The following is a 20141-nucleotide window of genomic DNA, read 5'->3' on the forward strand; positions in this document are numbered from 1 at the left end:
CTCGCACCATGTGCTCTTGCTGATGATAACACTACAGGCTAAAGACAGTAACACAAGGCCAGTGTCTACTGGAGTAGTGAATGACTGTACTGTCAGTGATGAAGTATAATCTCTTTCTCAATGTTAAACAGATGGATAATGTTATGATGACAATATCAAGGTTGACTGAAATCCAAGGATATAATTAGGGATGTCCTGATACAACTTTTTCACTTCTGATACGATACCGATATTGCAGCCTTGAGTATTGGCCGATACGATATCAGCACGAATAATAAATACTTTTATTACTTATTTTGTAGTGTGGAATGTTAGAAAAGGCTTGATCAAGTGATGTTACTCAAACAGAGAACAATAGTCAGCAACCAGAGTCACCTATGGGTAGAAGTGCTGGAGCGGAAAATGGACTGCTTATCGGAGCGCTTATATCAGAGATTTTAGATGCAGTCCGATAAAATCCGATACTCATTTTTTGGCTGATATCGGACTGATATCTGATATCAGTGTCGAATCGGGACACCCCTAGATATAATGAAAAAAAAATCTATATGTTGTTTCTAATATAGAGTCAGAGTGTAAACCATGCCCACTGGAAGGAGAGGGGAAGGGGAAACGCCACAATATACCACCAAGGGCTGTAATGCTAACAAAACACCTGTAGTTAGCTAAAAACAACTGATTTCAGCATGTCAATGGATTATTTTAGCACTGTCTGTCTACTGGAGATAAAGAGTTATATTGATACACTCATTATACCCTGTAAAAGTGTCCCAACTCCTTACCTTACTTTTCTGTGTGAAATGACCCCAATCAATGGCCACAAATTAAATGCTTTAATATTTCCAGCGATTGGATTGAATCACCAGGTAAGATTATCATTAACAATCTTTTGATTAAACAAATGGTTCTGGCTATTTTACCCTGATGATATTGTTTAAGAAGAACATCATATTTTGGGGCAACAACAGGCAGAGGACAAACATACTTTAAACACTTTAAATACCAACAACAAGAACATGCAGAGAAATCCAAAACTGTACAGGCCATCTGTGCCGAGTTATGGTTGCTAGGCTAAGATTGGACAGTTGCTATTTAGGGGAGGAGTCCATAGAAGGGTCAATACTCTCATCCATGACTGAAGTACTTTATAATCACTTCATCTTTAATAGTAATATATGGCCTTTACTGTTCCTTTAGGTTTGTGTACATATGTGTGTGTAATAGTGTGTGTCTTTTATAAAAAGAGATGCTCCTTTGTTCACACCAACAATAGTCCTCTTGTTCCTAAACAGCACCCATCATCTTAAAATGTGAGAGTGAGCCGTTTATGGGCTCTTAACGCCGGGTGCAGCATGGCGGGTCAAACTCGGCTTTGACAGAAACAGAGTAAAAAGACGGAGACAGGGAAAAGAATTTCTTTTGATTGTGGAGGGAGACGAGGATGTCATTGCAGAAATATGATGTGATCCTGTGATGTTCATTTATAAATTATGGGGAACATTCTTGTGTCTGAGAGCTGCACTGTATGTGTCTGGCTACTTGTTTGTTGGCTTTCAAGTGAGGTTTGTCTTCCTGTACTGTATCAAGGTCACAAACTCACAAACATACACATTTAAAGTTTAAGTAAACTTTAATTATTTATTTTGTGATGAACCAACAGCAAATTGCCTCTCTGCAAATCACTTGAACTCTTGGATTTTAGGATATCTGAACTCACTGGATTTTGGTTTTACCTTTTACTGCTCACAACTGCATTGATTAAATTTCACTACTTCCATTGATGTGTTTCCAGACTCAACAGGAAGCTGTTTGTCTGGAAAAAAGTTTGGATAAACCCGGCCCAGCAACAGACAGCAGACAAACCAAGTTAGTGAGTGCTGGAGCATTTAGCGGCTAAAGAGACAGATATTTTTCTCAGGAGATGACAGAGCTTGAAGAACACTGAATATTGGATCTGTCAAGTGGTGAGAAACACAACCTCAAACAGTGCAGATCTCCACCAGGCAACAGATGGTGAAGCAACTACTGCAATGCCACCACAACTGCCCGATGCTATCAGTGGAGATTTGAAATGTTTTGAATAAAGTTTTTGTATAATATGGAAATGTGTACATTTTCTCAAACAAATGTATACAATGTCTTTAATAAAATGTTTTTGCATTATATAGTCTCAGACTTCTTTAAGATTTGAGAATAGAATAGAACAGAATAGTGTAATGGTATTGATGTAATTGGTAACTGAGCGTCCTGAGTGACCTAACTGTATAAAATTAATAAGTAAACACTGAATGGCACAATAAGTTCAAACTTCTCAATTTAACATTGTTATTTATTTAGACAGCTTTACAACAAGAGGTACAGAAATCTACGATTTTGGAGAAACTCACAAAAGCTCTAATTCTGAATAATTTATTTGTGATGCTTCCAATTCATAAGTAGGAGTCTGCATGTCCCACTGGAAGTTGTGGCTGTTCAGAAGGTCAATGTTTTGGCACAGAGCTGATCAGATCGCATTCTCATGTTTACAACAAACCAAATTTCACGGAACTTGGTTCAGAATTGAGGCAATTACAGTTGTTTTTGTAGTGAGGTCTGCGTCCTTCATTGATTTACTAGCGCACAGTGACTGCTTCAATATGGCGAACATGCAGACACATCACTGCAACAAACAGCAGGGATTTATTCATCTTGTGTTGTTATGTGAACTTTAGGGGATCAAGACATACCAAGTGTGGAAATATTCTGCAGCTGCTCTGGTTTAAAATGAAATTAAACAACAGTTGATGACAAAAGCCAACATACAGCCTGCAGACCAGTAGGTAAGTCTTATTTGTAGTCTAGCAGCTGTTGATGACTTGTGGCCCCTACCAGCCCGACTGACGTCTGGTGGAAATAATAAATGATCATTTTAATCTGCTGGATGTGTAGATAGGCAACTGTTTGGGAACACATTCACCATAAGAAATTTATAAAATGATTATATGTAAATGTTAAATTGTTTGAAGCATTTTTCATTTTAAAGTATGTTAATGTTTTTGTTATTAAATGTGCCAATCATTTTTTACTTATTGATCTGTTTAATAGCTATATATCTCAGAGTTGGGAAGACAAACGAGACACACGAGGAATGTCTGAGGTTTTTGTTTCTTCTAGGTATGATTTTGATGCCTCACTGATTTTTAACAAGTTCACACAGTGGCTGAAATAACTTGGAAATCCTAGAACCGTAGAAAAAGCTACTGACACCATTTCATACCCACTTTGGCCTGATGCATCATGTATTAACACACACAAACAGCTGGTGATGGTCTGCTTGTCTAAGCTCCTCTCCAGACATTTCCTACTGCTCCTCAGATTTAGTTTTCACACAGGACAAAGCCAGCCTGTGATCCCCACTGAATTCCCCTTTCCAACAGTCTAAGGCAAAGAAAATCCCGCCATTTGTGAGTTTTAGTGATAGCAGCAGGTTTTTTGCTTCCCTCCCCTCCCTTACACTTTCTCTCACACACAGATGCACCATTTTTTTTGCTCCACAGTCGGTAGTTCTTCCCTGGTAGGCCCTGTCAGGGTCAGGGTCAGGGCAGAGGGACTACAGGAGTGGGATGAGGCCCCTGATTGCAGTTGTAGTTTGAGGGGCTTAGAGAAAGAAAACTGCCATTACCCATCATGTCTTCTGCTGACATCTGAAGCTACAACACGCCACTAATACAAACTGACAAGCTCTCAATGCCAGTTCACTGATGGAAATGCAACTGTAATCTCAAAGACCTTCAGCCTGATTAAAGTTCAAGAGTTTAGAACTTTATACACAGAACAGTGTTCGCTGACATCCTTTTATTTCATAAATAAGTTGTGGCAATGACGTAAATTAAAAAAATATTGCCAACAAAAATGATGACAAAATCTCTGTTCACAATGTGCTGACAAATACAGACAAGATGAAACACTTGGCTCTGTTTGGGCTGACAGCCTAAGTTAGATCAAGGTAATCAGCCATCTCAAAGCACTAATAAATCTAGCTTGTTTAAAAAGTGTGTGTGGGAAGAAAAAAGAAAAGACAAGGAAGAAAAGAAATGAAAAGAAAAGCTGTCCCACAGTGTCTGCCCAAGGTAAATATCAGTTATGCAAGTTGATTGATTCAATAAAATGTATGGTAATTCCTATATATATATATATATATATAGAGAGAGAAAGTTTTGTCAGGTAATAAATATTATCCATGTCTTAAAATAGTGATTCATTTTCAAATGACATGAAAAACTGTGTCAGTAACTCAGCATTCTCAGCCTGTGACTAACCACAGTTCAAGCTCTGCTTACCTCTCATTGGAATTTTGACAGCCAGGAGAAATATCTCAACAAAATCCATTACAGTATCATGAAACTGTCTGAGAAAATTATGACTAAAATTATAGCTAAAACGATAACTAATATTAAGACTTCCACCGACTAAATCTGGACTAAAAGAAAACAAAAGCAAAAGACTTAAGTGTGACTTTAAAGGAACAGTATGTAGCAAATTCACCTCCAAAAGTGAGTACTGTTGTTGGAGCCACAGACTGTATATTAAATAGGTTGAATCCCTGTTTAATATATTATATATATGATATATGGTTGAAGTGAGTTGTTTCAGCTGTTTGTCTATCAATATAAAGTTAAGCCCATTATCCTGAAAACAAAAGCCAACTGCTATGAAAATGCACACTCTGGAGTTAAGTGGCTGCCTGTCTTCTGTGTGCCAGACTCCATTGATATATTGCTCAATTTAACTGTTATAAACATATAAACTCCTTCTACAAAATTATGAATGATTTCTTACAGCTCCTAAATAGACACCAACTCATTTGGCAAACATTCTGCCTTAATCTGAAGTCTAATTAATGACATTTCAAAGGAGGACTCTGCAGCTGTAGTGTTGTTGTCAAAGAAGCCAGTACTTCAACTTTGCATGTTTCCTTAATCTCTGATGACAAATAATGACCATGATTATGATAAATTACGTGAAATATATTACAGATTTCCTCTTTAATGAACTACAATTTTCTAGACTAAGACTAAAGCTAAATTTAAAATTCTTGTCAACACTGGTTTGCAGGCACATCTTTACTGTCTGCTGGAAAATGTGAATCTCCAAATTGAAAAGGTTTTCAGAGACTAAGAAAAACATGTCTTGCTTCATCATGAATGACAAACATTTGTGAGTTTTATGTCTTGCTTTTAAAAGGTTTTATATGCAGAGGGGATGTAAAATGTCTTCAATGCCTACATCCTCAAAACAAAGCCGGAACCTGGAAACCACCAGGGTTTCCATCCTTTGATGAAAAATATATTCAAATGGCTCTTTGATCTTTTCTGAATCTGCAGCATTCCTCTCTGTGTGGTTATCCTGTCCCTGAGCAGACAGGAAAGTTCATGATAGTCATGGGTACTAGGATTCAGACCGAAGGTATGGACTTGTTTTCATGGAACGAGGAAATCTCTGCCATTTATAACTCCATCCAAACACACAGACGATCTTGTTCCCACAAACACAGAGACCGTCTATATTAAAAAAAGATCAGTGGACTGTCATTGTGCTCAGCTTCCTGAGACATGTGTCATTTCCTGACCTACATCAGCTGTGGCGGCTTTTCCCATGGTGGAAGGGACAGCATCTCTGCATATGCATAGTGTCTGGTTTCCCTGCAATGTCCACCGTCTGTCCCTCCATGTTTTCTTTATCCTTCCATGTCCACTGCAGGATGAGCAGAGACAGTGAGCTCATGCAGATGGACGCTGGTGTTCTTTGAGCCGAGGTTTCTTTTTCTCTTTAAAACCCGGCGCCACTCCCTTTCTGAGAATCAAAGAGGGCAAGACTCCCAGCACAAAAGACAGCATTGATCTGCTAAACGTGTTTTCTGGTGAGGACGCAGGGTGTCTTGTGTTCAGCTTCTCATGCTGTCCTGGTTTTTCATGCTTCAGACAAAACAAACTCCTGGCTTACAGGACTTTCCTATCGTTTTATTTGACCACACTTTACTTTCTTCGTAGAGATGCCAACTCTGATTACAGTTGTTCCATGTCTTGTGAACTACTTCATGTGCTTTGTGTGGCTAATTTGTTTTCTCGTTACCCCATTTTTAGTGCTTGTTTGCCTTTTTATTACAAATCTCAGGAGTACAATCTACTACTGATGCAAAAGAACAATGAAGACTTTTGGAAGCGCGCTGTGGGGAGCTTGATGTTTTTCTGTACGCCTGCAATGCGCTCTCTGCCAGAGGAGTGGGTGGTAAGGCTGGAGAGTCAGCTTGCCAAATCTCTACTCCCCCCCTCCCCACACGCAGAAAACCCATGAAATTAATATATTTAGTCCCCGACAAACAATCCATTTCATTCTTTCTCTCTCTCACGCTCTCTCTGTCTGTCTCGTCTCTGACCAGATTTTTATTCAGACTCAACAGCTCACTTTCTCCATCATGGTGATTATTTGAGAAAATGAAGCATGAGAATTCAAGCATTCATTGATGAAGTACCTCATGTGACCCCCTTTGCACTGAAACATGATCCCTTTCCATTTTCTTCCTGCATTGCTCACATCTTATATTTTTAATTTTAATGAGAGAAAGCACCTTGGTATTTGTCCTTTAAACCTGCCTTAACCGATATTTTTGGCCTCTTGGGGGCAGAACAACAAACTGTAAACACAATATTGACATATTATCACCTTTTAGAGTAGTCATGACAACACTGTGTAACAGTTTGGGTCTGTGTTTCTTGGACAGCGTAGCAGAAGACAGCCAAAAACTCACAGCCACACTGCTACTGGCATTCCCACAATCCTTGGTGTTTTTTTAACATGTACATCAACTTTACCAAGCTCAGTTTAACAGCTACTATGACATTATGTACACATGATCTAAACACTTAGACTTACAGGCAAAAATAAATAGAAGCTCAGCAACAGGTGTTTATCCATAGCATGTGCACCACCAGACTAACTCAAGAAAATCAAGGGTCCGTCTGATGACAATGATGCAAGTTACAACAACAGCAACATTAGCATTTATTTTGAGTCAAGTTTCTGTCACCTTTTGAATGCAAGTTCGACATTCACTCTTATTTAAGCTCTGTTTTGGTCTGGTTTTGGAAATAGCTGCCTCGTTAGTTGCTATATTCTCAACTACATTCACTATCAAGTTGCTAACTTTGTCTGTCGACTGTTAAGTATTGAGCTTTGAGCTTGTTACAGAGAAACAGCTGCCAAAATCTGTGCTGAGACCACAGAAGTAAAACTGTGGGCCAGGAAGCCACATCAACAAGCTGAGAGATGCTGAAACGTTCTGTAGAGCTGAGGGGAACTGAAGAGTTGGTGATGATCACTACTTCATCACTACAAGCAACACCTTTCATTTATTTGTTTGTTCTCGTTTTTCTGCTGATATTGTTATTTATGATTCTTGTATTTTTATGTTTCTTCACTTTTCATGTTTGTTTAACGGCACTCAGAGTGGAAGGCAAAGCATTACTTTATGTACTTTATGACTTTATGTAGGTCATTTTTTGCGACTTTAACATATTTTTCCTTACTGAGTGCACAAAACAAATATAATATATAATATATAAAAATACAGAATCGTTGACAACTAACAAAACAAAACAAAAGGTTACACGGTGATGAAGCTGCTAAACTAAAAGAATCCTAGTAGCACGTATGGCTGGCACACCAAGATGTTGACAACTCTACAGCGACAATTTACCCATTAACAACCATCACCTAATCACCACAGCTGTGTCAAGTCTTAGCCAGCTCAGACAGCTGGGAAAAATCAGTTTGACCCATTCAGTGAGGCGCTCATCATCATGACTCTCCTCAGGGGAAAGATTTGGAAGCGGAGGAGACGGACGTAAAGCAGGAGAGACAGCCGGATAAAAACATCTGTGAGAATCCATCTTGGTTTCCATTGTGTTCACAAACAAGTACATGAGTTGGGTAATGCATATAAGGGAAAAAATCTTGTTGGATCAAATTATGCGCTTAAGTAAGACTCCGGCCCTGGAAAATTTACAGCTTTAATATTTATGCAGTAAGTCACAGACAACAACCGACAGACAAAAACAAAAGGAAAATTTATAATGTTTGGCTTCTTGCAAAGTAGAATCTTATCTTTCAGTAAGAAATGCTTTAAGAGTCAAATCAGTGTGTGCAAGAAACCACTAGACGTGTGAATGACGTATGTATGTTTTTACTTCCATCTTCTCGCAAATGACACCATGGTTTGACCGCATAATGAAAATTTTTCACTCTTTTGGCACTGTCACGATCACTTTGTCACTGAAAGATCGAGATCCTTCCCTGCAACTGACGCAGAGGAAGAGAAAGGTAGTCTGCTGACCCTGCCATCAGACGTTTGCATCCTTCAGATGTTGAATGTGGAACTTCCTCTCTGTCTCTTGATGCCTCCTTACAGGGCTTCCTGTATCCTCAGAGAGCGTCAAAGGTCAGACCTACTGTAAAGCCGGTCTGGTAAATTCTCAGTGCATGCCAAAGTACAGTTGCAAGACCATTCTTTTCTCCCCCTCTGTATTTTTTAAGATTGCCTCCCTCAGGAGCTGCTCTTACTGGTAGGTGGGGAGTTTTAAAAAGAGTCCATTTCAGTCCTTGGTTTTACCACATCACACAGCTGAACTGAGACATTTATAGCCCCTATGAGCTCTCTTTACAAGATAAGAGAAAAAAAAGGAAACGTTCGCCTTTGAAATGTACAAAAGGTAGCAGAAGTTTACACTATACTTTAAAATTATAAATGATTTCTGTAGAGTCCTTATTTTCACTTTCACTGTAGACTTTTTATATATTAAAATAGACCATGATCTTTCTCCAACATTAAGTATGAGCTACCACTACCTTAACCAGTAATTCTCAAATTTTTTTTACATCAAGGACCCTTAAACTGATAGAAATTAGACCCCCATTTGATGAGATTTTTGCTTTTAGATGTTCTATTAAAGACAGTGTATAAAACCTATGACCAGTATAGTCATACAGTACATCTCGTCACTGTATTACATATGAATGGAATTACGGTGAAAATGAATTATTATTATTATTTACTGGGGAACCCATGGAACCATAAAACAACAATAAAATTCATTTAAAAACGATGTGGTCACCATGCGCGGCTATTGTATTGCAAGGTTGGATATTATGGTGGAAAACAAATGAAGCAGGGTGACAGTCAACATTTTACCGACACATTCAGTATTAACATTTTTGTGATTTCCTCATTATGTTAATGTAAAATGTAATCCAATCAGCATTACATCCCATTCATGATTGCTTTTAAAACTAATCGGTTAAATCGATATTATGGCCGCACCTCTCTCCTGGAGCAGACATTTGCCAAAATTAGGTTTTGGCACACATAAAGAAACATACTTGCATAAGCAACGTTTAGATTACTTACTATGAGGCGCTGTTGCATTCACCAGAATGGATGGGAAATGACAAATGCTGATATAATGCTGATGGGAAGCAGATCTCATAAATGACATGAAAGTAAATGAAAAAATGGACCTTCGTAATGGAATTAAAACTATTAAACCACCCAACAACACCCAACAACTTGGTAGCATTAACAACTGACTGCTTTTTGTTTTTTGTTTTTTGTGTGTTTGTGTTATTGTTGGTGGAAAATAATCCTATACTCTAATTCTTGCCCATACATACTTCCCTGCTCAACCTCCAGGTACTGCACAGTAATGCCACAATGCTAAGTGTGCGATTTTGGAGGTGTTAATGTCTTCTCTTTCACAAGTCTGTGTAAGCTAAGATTCACCAGAAAACACTCCTCTCTGTTCCTATTAAAATAATGGCCAGTCCTTGTGTAAAGAAGACACTGGCTGTCTGATTCTTCGAGTAAAAAAAACTTAATGGATGGAGAAACCCCCAGTCCAATGATTAGAAAGCTATTTCATGATCTGAGCAGCACGTGTCTGAAGCAAAAAGCCTGCAGTCATGCAGAACCTCAGTCACTCGCTCTGAGTTTGTTATCTCACTATGTTTAGTCTATGTCTGTCTTTTGATTTCTTGGTCCCTCTCTCTTCTTCTTACTGTCTTTTCTTCCCCTCCCTAATGGGTCTCCCACTCTTCAGACACTCTGACCTCCTCTTTTACAGCTTAATGGTGTGAATTACATCACTTAAACTGTACTTAAACTGGTGATATGTATTTCTAATTAATGAGTTTCAGCAGCATAGTCTTCCATAAGGCTGAATGCCCATGTCAGACTCTTACATTCATATGATCCAACATATTTATATTGCATTGTTGTGATACTTTAAAGTTCCTCAGACTTTAGGCCATGATCACACATGATGCAGCGAGCTTGGAATTAGCTAGTGAATGAGGTAATAAAGGTATAAATAAAATAAAAGCAGGATGGATGATGTCCTATATTCAATATTTTTCTTATTGTTAACAAATTCCATGAAAAGACCAAAACCAAGTACACAATGCTTTTGGACTTCCCAATCCTTTCTGTGGCACTCAGCCCCAAGTCCATTCATTCCAACAGAAGATGTAAATGTTTAAAAACAGGCCCTAAATATAGTTGCATTTTTAGGAAAAGGCCGCATAATTTCCTAAACCAGCTAGGCGCTGTCATTTATTTGCAAACATAATTCACAGTGGAATAAATAGTGAATGTTGGGGTCTATTTTCAGATGTGGATTAATAAACATTTGGTGTGCTTCATACATTTACAGAAACATGGACAATACTTAGTAGAAAGATTAATTTTTTGTTGGTAAGGCCTTTTATGGAATTTGCTGACATTCTGACAAATCTGGCATAACACCAGCTTTATCTTTTAAAGAAAAAGAAAAGTGGCACTGTGAATATGTGATAAAGAAACTAAAATGTACAAGACAGATTCCTCCCAACTCTGCTAATTGTTTTTTTTTCTAAACTTTACCACACTGTGTAGCGTCACAAAAGGTTGACATATGTAAAAAAACATTTTGTGAAACGTGAAGCACTAATATTTAAGCTTGTTTGGGAGCTATGCCACGTTAGTGACGTTGGAACGCTCATATGTGAGCATGGCCTTTTTAGGTATTTGAATTGAAAACTAAGAGGTAGAGATGGTTAACACAGGGGTTAAAAGGATAGTGTGGATTATTTGAAGTGGGGTTATAGGAGATGCTTATCAATAGACCAATAGCTCCTGTGTTCTGTGAGTTAAAATGACTAATTTTGCCAATGGAGTTTGGTTTAGTGAGAAACAGCGCTATTTTGCTTATAAAACTGCAGTTTCCCTATGAAAAAAGGATGTCTGACAGCAAGATAAAGTGGTGAAAATATTCGCTATATACTGTACATTTAAACTGATATTGATGTTTTTTGTTTTTTTTTTAGATGGGCCTAAATCGGCTAAAATGCCTTTTGTTGCTGACCCTGTTCAAAGCAGCACTTTGCTTAGCTTGCATCTGCTTCTTCAAACTGGCGGTGTATCGACCACCATCTACTGTACTACACTGACTATGGATAAGTACCACATACAACTCCACTTCAAAAAATCAAAAATATCCCTTTAAGGAAGGGAGAGAGAAAGAAATAGAGCAAGATGCCTGTTAAGAATAGATGTTATTGTAAGGGACAGTAAGGGACTTACCCTGGCACCCTTCTCTGGGAAACACTGACAGCCTCCACTGCAGTCTCTTCCTCCACAGGGGCCTGTGTGCTTCTTCCCACCCTGATAGAAACAAAAACAGACGACAGGAGGATTAGAGTGGGGCTATTGGAGTCCAGGGTTATGTCTCACATATACAGGAAACTGCAACATTTTGCTGTCCACTTCATCTGCATAAACACAGCAGAGACATGTGTCAACATGCTGTTTATTGCTTGCCTCTTTGTGCACTGGAAGGGACGCAGCGTGTGGGGTAAATTGTTGTGGCCTGTAGGTGTGACCGGCTGTGTTTGTGTACACTGTGGTTTGTGAATAAACTTGTTGTTTATGCTTGTGACTCCAATGCATGAGTGAGGATGATTGTTGCAATGTTGTCTGCACTATTGTTGGTCTCATGTGCAGAAACGATGTCTTGGATATGGCTCAAATGACTCATAATGGAGACATAATGGGTATATGAACATCCTTTTCATCAGATAGGCTTGGTCCGGCCACTGACAGAGACAAGTTGTCTTTGGATGTCTGCTGCATGCCAACACAACCACCCACCATCACTGGCTGATCTGTGTTAGACATGACACAAGCACACACAGCCAGTCGGGGGGTCGGCATGGACATGGCATGATCAAAGAAAGCAGTCATACAAATGGGGTTTTCCAACCCACAGGTCAGAGGTGTCAAGACCCTGAGTTAGCTGGGATAGCTGGTGACATTAACTAAGACAGAATGGAGTCTTGGACAACTTTTGTGTTTGTGTGGTGTTTCAAATTTAAATCACAGGCAAAATCCAAGTCGAAGCCTTCGTCTTTCAGATGTTGAGCCACAACCACATTTCTTACTCATCAGAAGCAGAAGCAAAACTATTTGAAGAGTTGACAAAACTGTAGACACAATAAAGCATACTAGGCACTGCGCCTTAGCCTGCAATGCTGCAAAACTGACGCAAATTAAAGATATTAGGTCAAATTCTTTGCTGGAATTAAAGGGATATTCCAGATTTGTTGATGTGGGGTTGGATGAGGCACTTATTGATAGTATATTCCTACAGTAGATGTCATTCAGCATGTTCGCAGATTGGAGAAACAGAGACGAGTCCCAGCACAGAACCTACGTAATGTACTGCAGGTGACAGGGTCAGCAGCAATTTCAGCCACTTAGAAAAAGTCCACCTAAAAATATCCATATCAGTTTAAGGATAAGGTATATTTAGAATATTTTCACTGCTTTAGCTTACTGTAAGACAGCCTTTTTTAGAAAGGAAACTGTTGTTATGTAAGCCAAATATCGCTCTCTGCAACCAACCAAACTCCATGGGAGATAATCAATAATTTTACCTCACAGAGGAACACAGGATACAGGAGCTGCTGCTGCGGTAAGTTAGGTTGTTTGTGATACTGTGTGACTTTGGATTCACCAGTGTCACACAATAACACAAACACACAAACAGATCAAGGCAGCGGTAGACCAGTAACTCCTGTGTTCTGCAAGATAAAATGACTGATATCACCAGTGGACCCTGGTTGAGTGATATTTAGCATGTATAACAGCGATTTACCATTGGAAAAGCTGGACCAGCAGCAGCTAAAGCAGCAAAAATAATCAAAATATAGCATACACTTGAAGTGATATTTATTTTTTCAAGGTGGACGTTTTTTATGCGGGTAAAATACCTTTTGTTGCTTATCCTGTCCACAGCAGTACAGCTTAGTGTCTGTAGTGGTACCCCTCTCTGTTAACTCCAAACTTGGGGTTTGTTGACCACCATCTACTGTAGGTATTAAACTGACTGTCAACAAGTACTTCATACAACCAAACCTCAAACAATCTGGACTACCCCTTTAATGTATCACTGATCCAGATGTTGTTTTAATAAGTTTGTGGGTTAATAGTAATCTGGCCCTCCAGCACTGTTTCCATGCATGTTTAAATGCATGAGTGGAAACAAAGCCTTTGGCTGCTTTACAATGTTCCGTTAAACATATTACAATGTTGCCTGAAACTGAATAGTAATGAAACACGCACACACACACACACACACACACACACACACACACACACACACACACAGACGCAAACACACACACACTGCTACGTTTCCAAAGTTTAGGGGACTGGGTGAAAAGGTCATAGTGGCCTTTCAATCAGCATGAATGAGTGAAACTTTGACTACAGACAAGCAGACAGACTCCATGTAGCTGCTTATGACGTCTCTCTCTTGTGTCCACCTCCGCCCACCACCTACACAGCCATACCATAGCTTGTTCAGGCACCAAATGCCTCAATACCCTCCCCTCTCTCTTGTTAAAAAAAAAATCCAAATGGCCACTTTATGCCCACAGTGGTGACAAAACGACAGATCGAGAATCAGAATAATTCTCCCTCCTCACTTTGACAGCAGATCCCGGCAGTCTCTGTCTCACAATGGTCACATTGAGACCCTCCTCACACACAAAGACCTTCTTTTACCATAGAGACGCCGTCCTTTAATGATCCCCTATCTCCACAACACAAAAGACCCTCTTCCCTTCCTTTATGGAATGCACAAGGCTGCATATCTTGGTTAACTCTCAGTGGATCTGACAGTTCCTTTCAAATCATTGTTTGATATAGCTAAGACATGCTGTGATAGGCTTAATTAAGCCGACACGCTATGGTGACACACTCACTCTGTCCACAAACACCATTCTTTACTTTTATCTATCATTTTGAACTGATAAACTGAAGCAGGGTACGTCCAAACCAGTTCCCCTCAGCAGGGTGAATACTTTTATAGAATTTCTAGTTTCAGGAGGCGAGACAGAAACAGGTCATATCATCCCAATAAGGATATAACAAAGTCTTGGCATGACCTTTTTCCACATTGAGGTGGAAGTCCAAAACACGGACAATAGACTGCGTCACCTCTGTACAAACACACAAAGGAATGGCTCCCATAAAGGTGATTACACATGACGGAGCAATGCACCACCAGATCAACTTTACAGTTTACAGGCTTAAAATAGCAGATGACTGTTTCAGAGGAGGACAATAGGATTGTGCTGCAGTATCCTGTTTTCTCCACCCACTGTCACAATGACCCACTCTTTGGCAAAATCACCTTTTCCATACTTGCTATATGTTGTACCTCAGAGAAAATACATGGGTGTCTTTTAGTTCTGGTCCAGTTCAAGGTCATACTGTCAAACAAACCAAGTGCTGTAAACATGAAGACATATGGACTAACTGCTAACTCAAGGACTGGACAGTTTTTGTCACTTTGAATCCTCGGAGTTTCGTTACACAGACCCATGTAAATGGCAGCAGGTCATGGAGCACTTTATTGAACCGTATGTGTTTATATATCTTCTCCATTATATAATATAATTCATTATCACCCTTATAGACTGCAATAGATCCTCTTAGTATATCACTGAAAGAGTAGTCCACCTATTTAGCATGCTCTCCTATAACAATGCTGGGCTCTCGATGGACAGTTAAAAGAAAATATCAAAATCAATGCTGCAGAATAAGATAAATATCTTGGCATTTAATTTTTTCTAGCAGCAGCTAATGCAGCTGTGATTTTCAAACCTGCAGACTCAAACCCCAACTGATGCTGACTCATGTAACATCACTTGAGGAAAATTATCAGACTTCATGCAGCTCCCTCTGGAGCCAAGTAGGACTTGAGTTTTTTCACATGTGGAGATGTGTGTTGTCAAATCTGTATTGCTTCACTCACTTTTTCATAACAATGTGAACCCTACAGGCCAACCAGAATGCAGCTGAACCAGAAGTCTGGTAGTAAATCTGTCAACTGAATTTGAAACAAACAAGTGGACAAGAGCCTTTTCACATCTGAAGGTCCAAATCAGCACACATTTGATCTCGTTGGTCAAAAAAGTCAGAACCTTCCAAAAAAGGTTTTCGCACTCGAAATAAACCAGGACTGAAACTACCTCTTTTGGTCAGACCAAGGATTGGCTGTTTAACCCAGACTGTAGTCCAAACCAAGTTTCACACCTGTAGTTTTGGTTCGTACCACACTGAAAAGTCTTGGCCAAATGAGGTTGGTGTGAAAGGTACCTAAGACCTCTTGAAAAGGTTGATCTCAGTCTGCTACAAAGCAGATTCATTCACGCCCATAGCAGGATTTTGTGATAAATCCATTTTTTGTTGGGTTAATGACACGTGCAAGGTCCAGACTAAGTGAACAAAAATATAGGTGACCATATGGCATTTTCCAACGAGATTTTTAACCATGTCCCATATCAGATCAAGAACTGTAGACCCAGTGGTTGCCAACATAAATTGATCAATCAAATATCAAGAATTGAAAAGCAGAATACGCAATAATCTTCCAGTATTTGTTTTTCTCTCATGTAATTTGCGTTGGTTTTGTTTTGTTACATCTTTTTTGTCTTGTTGTTTCTTTTATATAATTTCTGTCTTTTTTACGTCTTGTTGGTTTTGTCTTCTTACATCTTTTACATAATTTTTGTCTGATTGCATCTTTTGCATATGATATGCACTGATGGATGAAGAATCATCATGAAATCAGTTTTGATGTTGGGAAGACGCCGCACCATGATGCAAAATAAAAAATGATCAATAAGTCCCTCGAATACATTAAAAGTAAAGTAACAAGCCTGCTTTAAAAAAATAAGGAGCAGAAAGTACAGACATTTGTGTTTAAATGAAGGGAGTAAAAGCAAAAAGGTGTTGGAAGATAAATACTTAAGTAAATATAATTGTCAAATCTACCTAAGTACAGTAACAAAGTATTTGTACTTAGTTACTTCCCACCTCTAAAAAAAAAAAACAAGATGAATCCAGACCACCAAAACACCAGCAGAGCGTGGGGTCCTCTTTTAGATTATGACTATAAATCTGACACGTATTTAAAGCTATAGTGACAGAGGGCCGGATCCCAGTCTCTGAATGCTAAACCAGACTCAACATTTCATCTGTGAGCCGCAAAGACACACAAAGAGGCAGAAGACACATGGCTAAGTGTCTTCTGGAGAATGTCTATTTCCGCCACAGACGCAAAGTTGAGCTGATGTCATCCTGCAGCGTCTCATATTTTTATTAAAAAAGAACACATTAATAATAGCTCTACAGTCCAGAACGGTTTTAAGACTATGAATAAGAACTTTTTTTAATGCCTTTGTTATGAGAACTGCCAGACAACAGTGTGTATGATATGAAACAATGGTCATAAACCAGGTCAGCTCCTTCAGATCCGGTTTTCTGTGATTGTTCATCTGTGGCTTCTGGTTTACAGTAAGACTCCAGTGTTGATCATCTTTTATGATGTCCTGTGAACTATATTCAGTGATCCGGGGGTTCCTCTGTGGTCGTCTGCTCTACTTCAAAAACCTTGAAAGCATGTATATAGGCATAAACATGCTTTCCACAACACTCGCTCCTCTCCATATATAAATTAACCTGTGCATCACTCAGACCACACACACAGGGAGAAATCAAGCGTTCTGTAGAGGATAGATTAGAAAAATAGGCCCTGCCTGTCCAAGAAGCACCATGCTGTTTTCCTCTTACAGCCAACACGGTGACTCCTGGGCCAAAACAAATCCTATTCTTCTCTCGCCAAGTTCCTTAGTTTTGAAGTGTGTGTATACAAGTTTATCCATCGCTATAAGCAGAGCTACAAAATAAGTGTTAATATGAAAAAAACAATTAAGGGATTTTTCATCAGGAGGAAATCTACCATTTCCCTTAAAGGAACACACCAACATTTAGGGGAAAAACACGTATTTGTTATTTTAGAGTTCAGAGAGTTCAGCCAGTCCACAGTGCCCTGCCCTATGCCCACCCCGTGTGTGTATGCATGTGTCGGGGCGTCTACTGCATATGCACAGCGTTAAAGGAATAGTTTAGATTATTTGAAATGGGGTTGTATTGTAGTAATAAGTGTTTTACTCCCAGTAGATGGTGGTTGACACGCTTCCAGCATGGAGAAGCAGCAGGAGTCCCAGTGTAGATAGAGTCAGCAATAAAAACAATTAGCCACCTAATAAAGGGCCTACCTAAAAAATATCACTATTGGCAAAGTAATTTTTGCTTGCAGAACACAGGAGCTGCTGGTCTACCGCTGCCTCAATCTGTCAGTGTGTTTGTGTTATTGTGTGATTTAGGTGTTTTTAAAGGTTAGTTTAACACGGGCAAACTAACAGATTCAGGTAACATCAGACTAGTAACACCTAAGTTCTGTGAGGTAGAATTACCGATTTTGCACATAGAGTTTGGTTGGTTTCAAGAGAGTGATATTGAAAGTAAAGCAGTGAAAATTCTACATATAGCATACAGTTTTTAATGTTTTTCTGCTGACCCTGTGAGTGCTGTTTCTCTCTTACTCTTTTCATTAATGCTGTTTCTAAAAAAAGAGAAGATAGACTTCATATAAAGACAGCCAGCAGTACAATGCTTAGCTTCTGTAGTGGTAGTCCTCCAACTTTGCCACACTGTTGCCTTGTTGACCACTATCTACTGTAGACAATACACTGACTTACTATCAATAAGTACCTCATACAACCCCACATTAAATAATCCTAACTATCAATTCAGCATCTACATTTTTGTGTTTTCCTTCTACCTGCCCTTGACAGTGCTTCCTCAAATAACTAATTGAGATGTCATGTGAAGACTACATTGAGTTTGAGTTCTTCGAAATGGTCAGATTAATGCCTTTCCCAACGAGGAATGTTGTTTTTGTTGCCTCCCTCTTCTTTATGGCTGCACTGGTGCCTCACTCCAAATTTGAACAGACTACTTCAGTATACTGTACTGTAAATGAAAGAAAACCAGCTGGGTCAACAGCACTCTTTCTCACGCTCAGTTTTTCTCTCTTACTTTTTATTAATGCTGTTTCCAAAAAGAAAAAGAAAGGCAGAGTTCATAGAGACAGCCGGATGCAGGTAGCTCTGGTACATTTTTCTTCGACAACAGTATGATGAATTGGAAATTGGTGCTTCACTATGCTGTTATTATGCAATAACACACAGTAAGATGACAATAATGAGGCATTAATGGACAAGCTTTCACAACCGAGCCCATTATTGTCTGTGCAAGGAAATTTCTAAGTGTACTGTCGCACCTCTACAAGGATGTCCTACCAAAGCAAAAAAAAAAAGAAAAGAAGAAATGGAGCTATGGTAACTGATGGAGTACATCAGTCTAGGGCGTGGTACACTTTACACTTGCAGTGTGGTAGAAAATTATTAGAGGTACGTTTGCTTATGCATAGACATGATAGTTAACCTGCGAGGCCTCACAGTCCTTCACACTTGGCATACTTTATATTAGGAGGCTTTGTCCACAGGATATAAGATAAGATGGAGACATTGTGGATGTTTTAGAACTGATTGGAGAAGAAATAACATTGACTGCGGGTTAGCCACATTGTTTTCCCTCCTCCCTAGTCATGCAATTATACATGATTCTGTGTGACAAGTTATACATTGTACTGTATAAAGCTGAGATTATGTAAATTTTCAGTATAGACTGCATCTATGTATACTTTAGCTCTTCTCTGATGTCAGATTTGCATTGTAATAAACTGTATTATTCGCATTATTGCATTATTCGTGTAATGACAACTTAGGGTCATCAAGTTATCCTTTTATTCATCAAAATTAAGACTAAAAAGTTTTTTAGTAATAAAAATGTTCCTTAGCGTGTAGTTCACTTCTGAGGAACTGAAAAACATCTCAATCACAGTAAGCAACTGTTACAAAGGAAACATGATATAAAATCATCTATATATAGATATAGACATCTATATATAAAAAGAGTTAAAAGATAAAACATTATTCTAAATCAGCATAAATGCACTTTAGTCCAGGATTCAAGTTCAACAGTTTGAAAAACAGACTTAATTTGCCAAGAGTTAGATTAAAAGATAAATACCACTATTTGTGCACTAAATATGAAGCTAATGTCAGCAGCCAGTTAGCTTAGCTTAGCATGAAGACTGGAAACAGGGGGAAATAACCAGCCTAACTATGTCCAACGGTGACCAAATCTCTCTAATAGGGTCTCTTAGGCTCACTGATTAACATGTTATATATCAATTGTTTAATCTGCACAAAATTGGAAGTGTAAAAAGACTGGACTAGACTATTTGTTGACTGGGAGCAGTAACTTTCTGGAGTCTCCAGTTGTTGCATGGCAACCTCAAGGATATGACTCCAGAAAGTCAATGCACCTGGCAGTGGTCATATTTCCTAAAATGTCAAACTATTGCAGCAATATTTATGATCAAATTCCATTTAAATGTAAGACATGTAAGTTCTGCCAGTAGGGGTCATAGTTGTTTGATGACATTGTGAAACAGCATGGGATCATGGGAATTGTTTTCTTCACTTTTTAACAACCACTATAGCTGATGAAAATCTGACATCAACCCCGTTGATAGATGAGGTAAGGTGAAAGTTTTATTCATGTTCCATTTAGTCACATTTCCTGACTTTCT

General features: G+C 38.9%; 1 protein-coding gene across 1 annotated transcript in view; it reads right to left on the minus strand.

Moving 5' to 3' along the window:
- Positions 1 to 20141, minus strand: part of col4a2 (collagen, type IV, alpha 2) — an 85164-nt gene that overhangs the window by 44749 nt on the left and 20274 nt on the right. Inside the window, exon 4 of the mRNA XM_084724634.1 lies at positions 11651 to 11731. Coding sequence (XP_084580760.1) covers positions 11651 to 11731 — 81 coding nt within the window. The remainder of the gene's footprint in view (positions 1 to 11650; positions 11732 to 20141) is intronic.

This window comes from Lutjanus erythropterus, chromosome 8 (assembly GCF_056507025.1).
Source record: "Lutjanus erythropterus isolate fLutEry1 chromosome 8, fLutEry1.hap2, whole genome shotgun sequence".
Classification (NCBI taxonomy): Eukaryota; Metazoa; Chordata; class Actinopteri; order Lutjaniformes; family Lutjanidae; genus Lutjanus; species Lutjanus erythropterus.